The sequence below is a fragment of the Tribolium madens genome, unplaced genomic scaffold (genome assembly GCF_015345945.1).
Source record: "Tribolium madens isolate multiple individuals breed KSU strain unplaced genomic scaffold, Tmad_KSU_1.1 Scaffold_11;HRSCAF=98;Tcas5.2_LG3b, whole genome shotgun sequence".
In the NCBI taxonomy this organism is placed as follows: domain Eukaryota; kingdom Metazoa; phylum Arthropoda; class Insecta; order Coleoptera; family Tenebrionidae; genus Tribolium; species Tribolium madens.
The window spans coordinates 3,608,980-3,620,000 of record NW_025400975.1 but is presented as its reverse complement, the minus strand read 5'-3'; the positions used below and the strand labels follow the sequence as shown (position 1 = coordinate 3,620,000).

Here is an 11,021-nt window from a genome sequence, read left to right as displayed (position 1 = left end):
AATTTTATTTAATACCAGTTAAATAAAATATGAATAATAAATGGTGATGAATGTTTACTATGTACAGTTAGTTTGTAATTAACAATAATCAATAATTATGTAGTAAATACACTGAAAGTATAACTAAACAACGAACAAAAATAAATACATTAGAGTCAGTGAAATCCTGGCAAAAATGCAAACAATTCAGTTCATATAAAATGTAACACCAAAACATGACAGAAATGAATAATAAACACGCTGCGATTAGATAAAAAAGAATTATTGTTAGAGCCATTTTGCTAATTATGGCAAGTTCCAACAAAGCCATGTGGGCAATGTTAATGAAGGCATTAAAGACTAAACGTGCCACATGTTGCGGAAGCAATTTTCACCTTTTAGTTTAAAACTTAATAAATTTTTGATTAGGAGAAAGATTACGTGTTTTCAGGTGAATACATTAAAAAGTGCGACTTTGAACTGAAAATAAAAATACCAATACTTACCTTTAGGTTCTTTCATTTTCCCAACTATAAAAGTTTCACCATTTAATTAAAAATTAACAAAGCAACCCTCTTCTAAACAAGTCGTAAAAGTCCGTTTTTAGTGTAAATGAGGTGGTAAAATGAGTAAAACATCAGTCGAATAACATTCAAGTCACACTTTATTCATCTTTATTGTAATATTTTTTGATAAACGATAAAAATATGTTTCTTTATACAATGGATGATGGAAAATAAATACAATTTTTTTTGCTTAATTATCAAAAAATGATTGATTGTATTTATATAGCCTATTTAGTATTTACATTGTGCAAAAGCATGTCGTAGAGTTAATAACATGGGAGGGACGTCAAAGAGCCTCACAATCCGTCCCTCCAAGTACATACATAATTAAAACTGTCGTAATAAAAGTTTTAACAGCGGAAAGCGTCAATACCTTAGACTAGTGTATCATTACATTAAAAGAAAATATCACATTACGAAAACACGTACAGTCTAGGGCACATTCAATGCCTCTGCACGTCTTGGTACAATCGATCAAAATTAAACCTACGAGTTTTGATTCTTAAGGAGGCGGATGAAGACTTTGGGGGGTCATTTCATGGATCTAAGATGGCCGAGTTTATTACCCCGCACGACTGTTAATCACCACAGGTCGTTTCGACGTTTACGACGTCTTCAGGGCGGGTGTAACAACACTCACACACTGTCACAAAACTATTTATCACATTACGTCAGGGCGAAAACTGTGACGAAGAGGAGGATCACCAGACGGACGAGAGGGGAAGATTTCGTCGTCCTGGTCGTGGAATTTTTCACTGGAAAAAAGGGGGGCATTAGGGGTGGGGTGACATTAACGATTCATGAACCAAACTCGGCGACATTATTAATGCAACTCGTGTTGGACACAATTGTTTTTGTCCCCGATTGGATGATTAAACTTTCATGGGGGTGGTAAAATGGGGCGGCAAATGTGTAAAAAATCCTCATTAAGAATGTCGCCAATGCTATGATAGTGTAATACACACCATGCCAGGGGGATTGGATGAAGGTGGTCCACTCACCGAGAAGGAGAGCCTCTCGCATGTCCTTTATCGGCAAGTTTTGGACGACGCTTTCGCGGTCGCTGCGCCACAACGCCGGTGACACCGACGCCATGCACTTGACTTTCATGGAACCACCTTGGAAGTGGTGGGCGCCGAGGGTGAATCGCAAGCCGAGGGTTGTCGTTATCAGACCCTGGCGGTGGTGGATGGGGGCGTAGCGGATCAGCGCGTTCTGGCTCGTTACCTAGACACAAAAAATTCCACACAAATTCAAAAATTAAATTAGCTCACTTAATTGATATCTTGACGTGTTTGCAATTCATTAGAAGAGTTACTAAAAACTGATAATGAAACCTTATACTATCAGATTTTGTCAAAAGTTATAGAGTTATCCTTACACTATCTGATTAGCGAATATTTTATACAATTATCGGGGGCTTCGCCCCCGAGTAGAACTCACACTATCGAATTTTGTCAAAAGTCTTAAACAACATTTCACAAATCACTACCTACCTATTTCGATCTATTTTCAACCCAAAATTAGGAATCTTTTCTATACTTATTTAATAGAGCTCTGTGTTTCAGTACTTTTTGATCAGAATATGACTGGCCACTCTAGACGTTTTTATTTTTTTTTTTGAAATTTTGCATTAACAATAATAGTTGTAGCACAACATACATTATTTTTTTTTAAACATAAAACTTCACTGCTTTGTTAATTTTTAGCATTAGTAATGCTTTTTTCAATTTTTTATTACTCCAAATATACATACAGGGTGTCCCAACTAAAATTTGCGTCCAAGTTTGGAAAAAATCCCAAAACAGTTCAATTTTAATTTATTTTCAGGATATTTTGAGCCATATGTTCTTTTTACACTAATCTCAAAAAAATTGCTTTGACCCTGAAAGAAACTCACACTATCAGATTTTGTCTTTTCTTACAGTAATCTCAAAAAAAATTGATCAAAACTGAAAAGAAACATGGTTGCATAGACAGTGGGTGGTGTTAAAAAAATAAGCAAATGTTTACAAGCATCTGCTATTAGCAGAAACTGATATCAAATCCTCTCGGGTTAGAAAATGTGTAAAAAGTAGAAATTATAGGGGGAGCGCGGCTTCGCCGCTCGCTCTCTTCTAGACCTCACATTATCTGATTTGCAAAAATTTTATCAAAATTATTGGTAGCGTTGTCTCCAAGTGAAACTAACACTATCAGGTTTGGTCAAAATTTATAAGGGGAACGCAGCTTTCCGCTCGCCCCTCTTTAAACTCCACACTATTTGATTTGAAAATGTTTTGTCGAAATTATCGGGGACTTTCCCCCMAAAAAAAAACTTACCCTATCAGATTTTGTCTTTTCTTACAGTAAGCAAACAAAATGGTTCAAAACTGAAAAAAAATCATGGTTGCATGGGGTGGTATTAAAAAAAGAAGCATCTGCTACTTAGCATAAGTATTCATGTGAAAGTAAAAGCTCTTGCTTGTTGTAATTGCTGGTTTTCATATTAATAAACAAATACTTTTGATGAAAACAACTACTTGTTGTTTCAAAACTATTTTACTTATACCTTTTTTTTTCTAAACTTGGACGAAATTGGAGATTTTAAAGGGTCCAAATTTTCGTCGGGACAGCCTGTATAATTATTCCTATTACAAAAGCTTTTAATATAGACTAAGAAACTGGTTTAATGTTATTAAACTTAGAATTTCTTGTCATCGTAAAAATTCTATCTATACAATAAATATACTCGTAGCAGTAATTTTTTTTCTTTTAAATAAAATCAAGCATAATGTATTTGGCATGTAATAAGACAGTCACTTAAATAAAAAATGTTAAGTAAAAATACGAATTTTTTAATGAAAAAATTATTATGATAACGTGGTGCAATAATAGATCTCCTCAAGAACAACAAAACTGTTATGTACCATTTTTTCAAAATCAATATTTTTTGAGGCATTTTGCCTCTTGTAAAACATCGAGCATTCTGTGATTGCACGTAACTTATTTTTATAGTTGAAATAATGATTGGATTTTAACGGCTCTTTCTAAAAAAATTTCTAATCTAAGTGATTGTTGCGTTTTCAAAAATGTGGTATATAAACAATGTTGCACTTGACAAATCTGCACGTGGTTGCACTTACTTCTGAGCCACGTTGTATACAGGGTATTCGTTTTTCGAGCTCTACCATGGGGATCTCAGTTATTATAAGAGATACGAGGTCAGTTAAATTAGGGCAAAGTTGCGCATTTTTATGCTAAACAATAATCTGAAAGAAAATTTAATGTATCATTATTAGTTTTTAAATTATTTGTWATTTTCGTTTTTATTTTTTCAAGCGAAAACTAAAAGACCTAGACGTTTTTAACTAGGACGTTCTTAAGGCYTTAAGGCATTTTTTTACAAGAAATCTAAATTTTGTCATCGTATTTTCCAAGGCACTCTTGATGTCAGAGTTACAACACTCAACTTTGGACCCTGTTAGACTAACTGAGATCCCCATGGTGGAGCTCGAAAAACAAACACYCTGTATTGATTTTCTAATTTTAACAATTAACTTCTTAAATTAAGCGACTGTGATTATTGTAATTCTTCAAGAATTTTCGTGTAKTTGTTGCCCACTTTAGTCATTTGGCCGTTTTCGTAATTGTGTGTAGATATTGGCATAATTCATACTGCTTTTGCAATTTTAATAGAAACGACAATAAAACTGCTCAACTCTGTTTGYGACCATTTATCAGCATATATTTGATTTACTTTACCATACAACTGTGCTAAACCATGTAACATTTGGTCAGATCACGTATTTAGCTATAAATAACGTTCTTGTAAATGCTTTGTTTGATTTCAAACATATTTCAAAATTGTTATTGATAGCTGAAATAATGAGGAAATCAAATTCATTATGAGATAAAATTGGCTGATATATTATTGTTTGATTTAGTCATTATGAGTGTTGCAACGAAGATAACAAACACATTAAATAGTATAATTCGCAATCTTTTATTTATGATTTATTATTTGAGATTTTTTTGAATTTCGTCACACTTCCTTCTTTTATGCTACTTTTAGATTCTTGTTGTGCGGCGAATTCTTCTCAAACACGTATAAATAATTCTCAAGGAGAATGTGAAATTAAAATTCATAATTCCGTCTATTTTCGAAACGAAATTCCTTTTCTATAGTATATTACATAACGAGCACAGAAAGTGAAAAATAATGCACGAGGCGTTAACCGAGTGCAGGCAATCCCGTGAGTGCGTTAGACACTTTCCTGCAAGTTTTGTACACTATTTTTCCTACGACTATAAATAATTTTTTTCTTACGAACATATTTTTTTTTCATAACGATTTATTTTTTATAACGGATACAAAAATACGTTGAATAACGATTTATTTTTTATAATGGATACAAAAAAATACGTTGAATAAAAAAATACAAAGCATTCGAGTGGGAATTGTGCGTTAGGTTTCTAACACACAGCGCGAAAACAAATCCCACTAATTTTTAACCTCGAACGATATTGCCAATTTTCGCGCATATGTAATTGTGCGTTATGATCTAGTTTCGTATATGGTCGTAGGAAAATGTTATTTTTGTATTTCTATAACTGTTAGTGTTTAGCGCTGCATTTTTTTTTTTGAATTATTTGAATTCCTACGTAACAAAATCGATTTCGAGGCGGAATAAAAGATCGGTTTCTGTTGGCAACAATGTTGCTTCTTGATATATTGATGTTTATTTAGTTATCGTCGTTCACGAGTCAAGTGCTTTTATATCGTACCTGTTGTTCGTTGATGTACCAGTGAAGAATGGAAGCCGGATGGCTCTTTCCTGAAGTACAGTTAAGTGTAATCTCGTCGCCGATCTGATATTGCATCTCTACCCCAGTAATGACAGGGTCCTCTTGCGGAAAAGCTGCAACAATAAAGATGTGCCCTCATAATAAAGTTAGCTTTTTGCTGGCAGATTTCTGTAAACTCTTAAAACAAGCGACATTAATTAAAACCGTTTATAACACTTCGTACTGTATATAAAGTCGAAATAAAGCTCCTATTAATTAAAATTAAGTTACGAGTTGTTGGATCTCCACCAATAAATTTCATTTAGTCACTAAAGCAAAATTTATGTAGCATAATACTTTTGTAACGCACTATATTTGCGCCTATTGTTAGAGTTGAATAAAGCAATTACGGAAGCTTAGATACACCTAGACTAGCTCGCTCTTTGCTACTATTCAATATTTATTCAGCGAGCACTACTGAATAATGGAAAAGTAGATGTGAGGGAGGAGTGGGCATCTTAATTAAGAAGAGGCATGCTAAGCGCACAGCACTTAAAGACGAAGTGTGAAAGTGCCCCAATTATTCCTTCTTGAAAGCATACTGCATTAAAAAACTCCACGTGTTGTACTCTCAGATACATTATTTCGCAAAAACGAATATAACACATCACAAAATTTCATCTACTAAAATACAGGGTGTCCCAGCGTGTTGAAAAAGTCTATTAGTGACTTTTAAATGGTAAAATTAAAACAAAATTGTATAGGACATTGATAGATAGTAATCTAGTGCATTACTTAAAATTATTTTCAACCACACAGCATGCACCATTAAGTTTTTTTAAATGAAACATTTTTTGCATTTTTGGATGTAGCCTTTTAAAACAATGTTTATACACTAAACTTTTATTAGTTGATTTCGCTTAGATTTAGAAATAAGACGTTTTTTTTGACAAAAACATGCACTTTTTAAAAAATCATTACACAAAAACTAAGACAGCTAGAACAAATTTTTTCTTACTTCTGCAAAGAAGAAAGTACAGAATTGAAAGCTGTAGCAATATTTTAGTGTTTTGCATTTGGAAAGACTAATAAATTAAGAAATTTGTTAAAAGTTGAAAAACTCAAAAAAATTTAATAGATCACCTTATTTTTTTTTTTCATCAAATAGATAGATAAATTGTCTAACTAAAAAAGTAAACTTTTAATGTCTGGAATTGATAAATGAAAAGATATATAACATTCAATATTAATTGTGGCAACAATGACAACACCACAAATCACTTATCCGTTGATTTATTCAGAGATTGTAAAAGTCGTTATAAATACTAAAATTTGAATTATTTTTTTGCAAATATAAAGAATAATGGGTTCAGTTTAACACAAATGTGATTATTAAGTGGTATTTCTTCCATGTCTTGTGCAACTGATCATTTTTTGGGCTACGGAAACAATAGTAATAGTATTTTTTTTATGTTTAACGTTAAATATTTTTAAGTTATTGATTAAAAACACCTAAAAGTTAATAATTTTAGAAAGACAATTTAATAATCTTTTAAATGTAAAAACAATAAATAGAGTGTTCCATTTAATTTTTTTTAAGTTATTGAACTTTTAACAAACGCCTTCATTTTTATCTTTGCAAATGCCACACACTAAAAAAATGTTACAAGCTTATAGCTTGTACCTTCTTCTTTGCGTAGTAAGAAAAATATTTCTAGATGTCTTAGTTTTTGTGTAATTTTTTAAAAAGTGCATGTTATCGTCAAAAAAACCGTCTTATTTTTAAAACTAAGCAAAATCGACCAATAAAAGTTTAGCTTAAAAACATTGTCATAAAAATTTACATCTACAAGTGCTAAGAAACATATAGTGTTTCATTTAAAAAAACACAAGTTTGTATTGTAACTTATTTTTCAGACACGCTGTATAGTTGAAAATAATTTTAGGCGATGGACTAGATTAGTATCTATATATATTTTTTTGATTTTAATCTTACCATTTATAGGTCACTAATGAACTTTTTCAACTCGCTGGGACACCCTGTATACAGGGTTCTAAGTCTAATCGAGCTTAAAGTTGTTGTGATAAGTAGTATTTAGTATTTATGCAATGGTTCTAAATTTGAGTGTTCTGTCTAATCAATAAAACCGATAACTCCTCAAAATTTTATAAAAATTTCGAAATAGTCTGCAAAATAAATATTATGTCATTAATAGAAATTGTCCTTTGAGTTGACAAAACAGTCGGTAAATTGGATCTTTGTCCACTTTTGACTATTAATTTTGACTTGAAAAAAATAGTCCCTACTCATTGCCTATAAAATTATGCATCATCTTCGTACATAATTTCAGTCTTCTATTTTATTGTTAGTAGTAGTTTAATATGTAATTGAATCGTGAGTGAACATTCTGGAGTAACATTTTTTGACATTGTGGTTTATTTTATTACTTTTCTTTAGAAAAATGATTTAGTGGTAATTGCATTTTATCAAACTTTATTAAATCTGAAAATTTTTAAAGCAAATTACCTATTCAAAAATTTTAATTGTAATTAATATTGTTTTTACAAAAAGTTTTTATTGATGCTTAACTGAAAGAATATATTCCACAATAGCTACGTTTACGAAATTTGTAGGGTTAGTTTTATATGATTTTTTTATGAATTTGTTTTAATTTGTAACAATAAAAACGGAACAGCCTGTATATTTTCACAGAAAAATAGTTAAATGTGGTTAAATTAATCAAAGTTGAAGATGAACCTATCAAGAATATTGCTGAAACGATTCTTTTATTTTATAGATTATTGAACCACAAATGTTAGACTTTGAATCTTGGAAATGGATCCATTTTTCCAAAAGTCCTTTTTTGTGCTCTTGTAGTTAATTTTTAAACATTTTCGTAACATTTTTAACCCTTTTATTAATAAATTATGTAAATTTAAATGGATTATTACATACACAAAGAGTAATTTCATGTAGTTACAATAAAAGAGTTCATTGGCATTGCATGTATAAAATAACGGTTATTACTAAACATCCATGAATCAGAGTTTTAATCGTTAGTGTATTGTGSTATATTTTRTAACTCAATATCATCAAATAAAAAATTATGATAATAATGAAAAACTAATATTACCACAATACACCGAGTGTTACAAAAGCAAGTTTAAAGGTGAATTTAATAGTTCCAAAAGTCAAACCACGAAAAAATAGTTCTAGTACATGAAAGTACTGTTTTATCGTTTTTCAGTAACTTCCTGATGAAAAATTGTTGAATTTAATTTTGAATTTTTGGTTGTAAATTTCAATTATTTGAGCAAAGCCATTCCAATAATCACCAAAATGAAGCTTTTTATTCCATTCCGGAAGCATCCTAACAATAATTTCGAATTCAAACAATTCAAATTTAAAAATAAAAAAATGTAAATAAAAGCAAATTACCATTGCATTTATTTTTTCACAAATAATAAAACAAAACGCCATTACGTTCCGAAATAATTTTAATATAAAATCAGCAAGGCTTCTCTCCGTTTCCAGGCCGTATTTTTTTATCACCCCTCGGATTAACAATAAACCCGACTCATTGCATTTTTGATAATTTATTTCGCATGCAAGCCCATTTCGTTTTCCATTACACCCGACCTATTCCCAGCAGTAAAAACTGCACTCATCGGCTAATGCAGCCCTTCCCCGATAAACAGCACGCGGATTTTTTCCAAAGTCCGATTTTATCGTCCCCTYATAGCAATGCAAATGGTTTTTGCTCGGTCGAAATTAGAGCCCTATTTGAATGTTATATCCGCGCCGTACAAAGAAAAGGATTTATTTTATTGCGTTATTGCCTGAGCAGGTTTCATTTGCTGGAAAAAGTGGACAAATCAAGGAAATATCGCTGATTCGGCCGTTCATGTTTTACATGCGCATGTATAAGCAAACAGATGTATAAAGGCAATATCGCGAACTTTACGACGGACGTTAAAACGATCGGTTTTTACCAAGGCACATGAAAAAACTTCCTAATGATGGTTAGGTTTGCTTGTTTAAAATTGATGCCCGTTTCGCATGTGTCTTTCTAGATCGAGATAACGCCGCTTAATAAATCTAAATTGCGGGGGTGTCTGAACGATTGAAACATCATAATAGAGGCACCATCAAGAAAAATGATTATTTTATGGAAACGAAAGCCGACACTTGATTTTACAATGTTTTCGTTCTGTTTTCTCAATCTTCTGCTTCACATCGTTATGGTAATACTTCTCTTTCGTTCTGTTACGCTTCATTTTACATTCGATGGCTTTCTTGTGTTTACTGTCGTCGAACGTGCATTAGTGTGCTCGATTTGTATGTTTAGTTTGATTGCGTTTATATTGTTATTTCGACAGTTACAGGGGATACAGCTTCTTTTTTACTTAACTTGATGGCAAAACAATGCCAACACCACAACTGCTTCCTACTTTATTATTACAAAGTATTCACAAAATTGTCAAAAAACGAATTATAGTGAGTTACTAGAAAAGAGAAGAGATGATTTTTTCTCTGATTAACAAAACAGGTATTTTAATTAATCGTTAATTATTTGTCTTTAGACTAGCTGAAAATGCAAATGTTTATTATTTTAATTTCTCCAACAAAAATACCAATAAATTTTCTTCTAAATATTTCCCTAATTAATGTAAAATATTCGCATGTTGAGTAAAACATATTTAATATAATTTGTAGTAATGAATACATACAAACACAAATATTCAACAAAAGTGCAGTGCAAATTTGCATTGCATATGCATTTTAGTTGGGCTCTCTATGTTTTAAATTTAATTTAATTGTAGATAACTCATCCACACTTTGCTAATAATTTCTTAAAAGCAGTAGCAGATACAGAGAAAAATTAACTTGGAGAACAAAGTCTGAACACAGATATAAATTTGCAGTTTCAAAAAGACTTTATTAATAAGACTAATGAAGATAAAATTTTACAAACTAAATTGAAATATATGAAACATAAACCGTTTTGCAATTACTATCAAATGGTTTAAATTGAATGTTTAAACAATCAGAAAAATTTTAAAAATTAAGGGAAACTTTCCATCTATAAAACCGCTAAAACCAGTTATTTTTTCAAAAAAAAGGTCATTTGAGTAACGAGCACTGCTAATGTGAAGAAAATAATGCATTCAAGAAAAGAAAAAAATATATAAAAGAAGTTTTTGAAGGAACAAAAAAATTACTGGCTTAGGAATAATACCAACTAAAAAAAATTCTAACTTCATTAATCGTTGACCGATTTTCTTAAAATTTTTATTGTTTCAGTAATTCATTTTAAGTGAGTTACTGCTGGCAAAAAACACAAAATATGGTTTTTAGTTTGAAAATTTGAACTTTCTTGGACCATTTTGAATAAAAAAATTGTTCATTGAGGCTTGAGGCCCTGATGTGGATCAATTTGTTCTAAATTTTGCACTGATTGTACATAAAAAACAATCTGTTGAATTATGTAATTTCGAAATTTTTTAGAATATTTGGAAAGCGGTTTTAGTCCTCACTTGTAAACTGGCTAGCTTAGCACTATAACTACAAAATTGCTCTAACGTCAATACTTGTTAACCAATTTTCTTCAAATTTTTTATGTTAGCAGTAATTCATTATAAGTGAGCCACCGTTGGCAAAAACAAAAAATTTTTTTTTGTTTGAAAATTTGAATTTTTTTTTAGAAA

General features: G+C 31.0%; 1 protein-coding gene across 3 annotated transcripts in view; it reads right to left on the bottom strand.

The window, feature by feature from the left end:
- Positions 1 to 665: 665 nt before the first annotated feature.
- The window catches only part of LOC123006952, an 11,446-nt gene continuing 1,090 nt past the window's right edge, over positions 666 to 11,021 (bottom strand). Inside the window, exons 2-4 of one of the 3 annotated variants that reach the window (XM_044401910.1) lie at positions 5,313 to 5,446; positions 1,511 to 1,772; positions 666 to 1,300 (exon numbers count right to left, since the gene is read on the bottom strand). In XM_044401910.1, the coding sequence (XP_044257845.1) occupies positions 1,212 to 1,300; positions 1,511 to 1,772; positions 5,313 to 5,446 (485 nt within the window). In that variant the 3' untranslated portion in view covers positions 666 to 1,211. Of the gene's footprint in view, positions 1,301 to 1,510; positions 1,773 to 5,312; positions 5,724 to 11,021 lie in introns of those variants that run through there. The other 2 variants (XM_044401920.1, XM_044401929.1) reach the window with 2 other exon arrangements.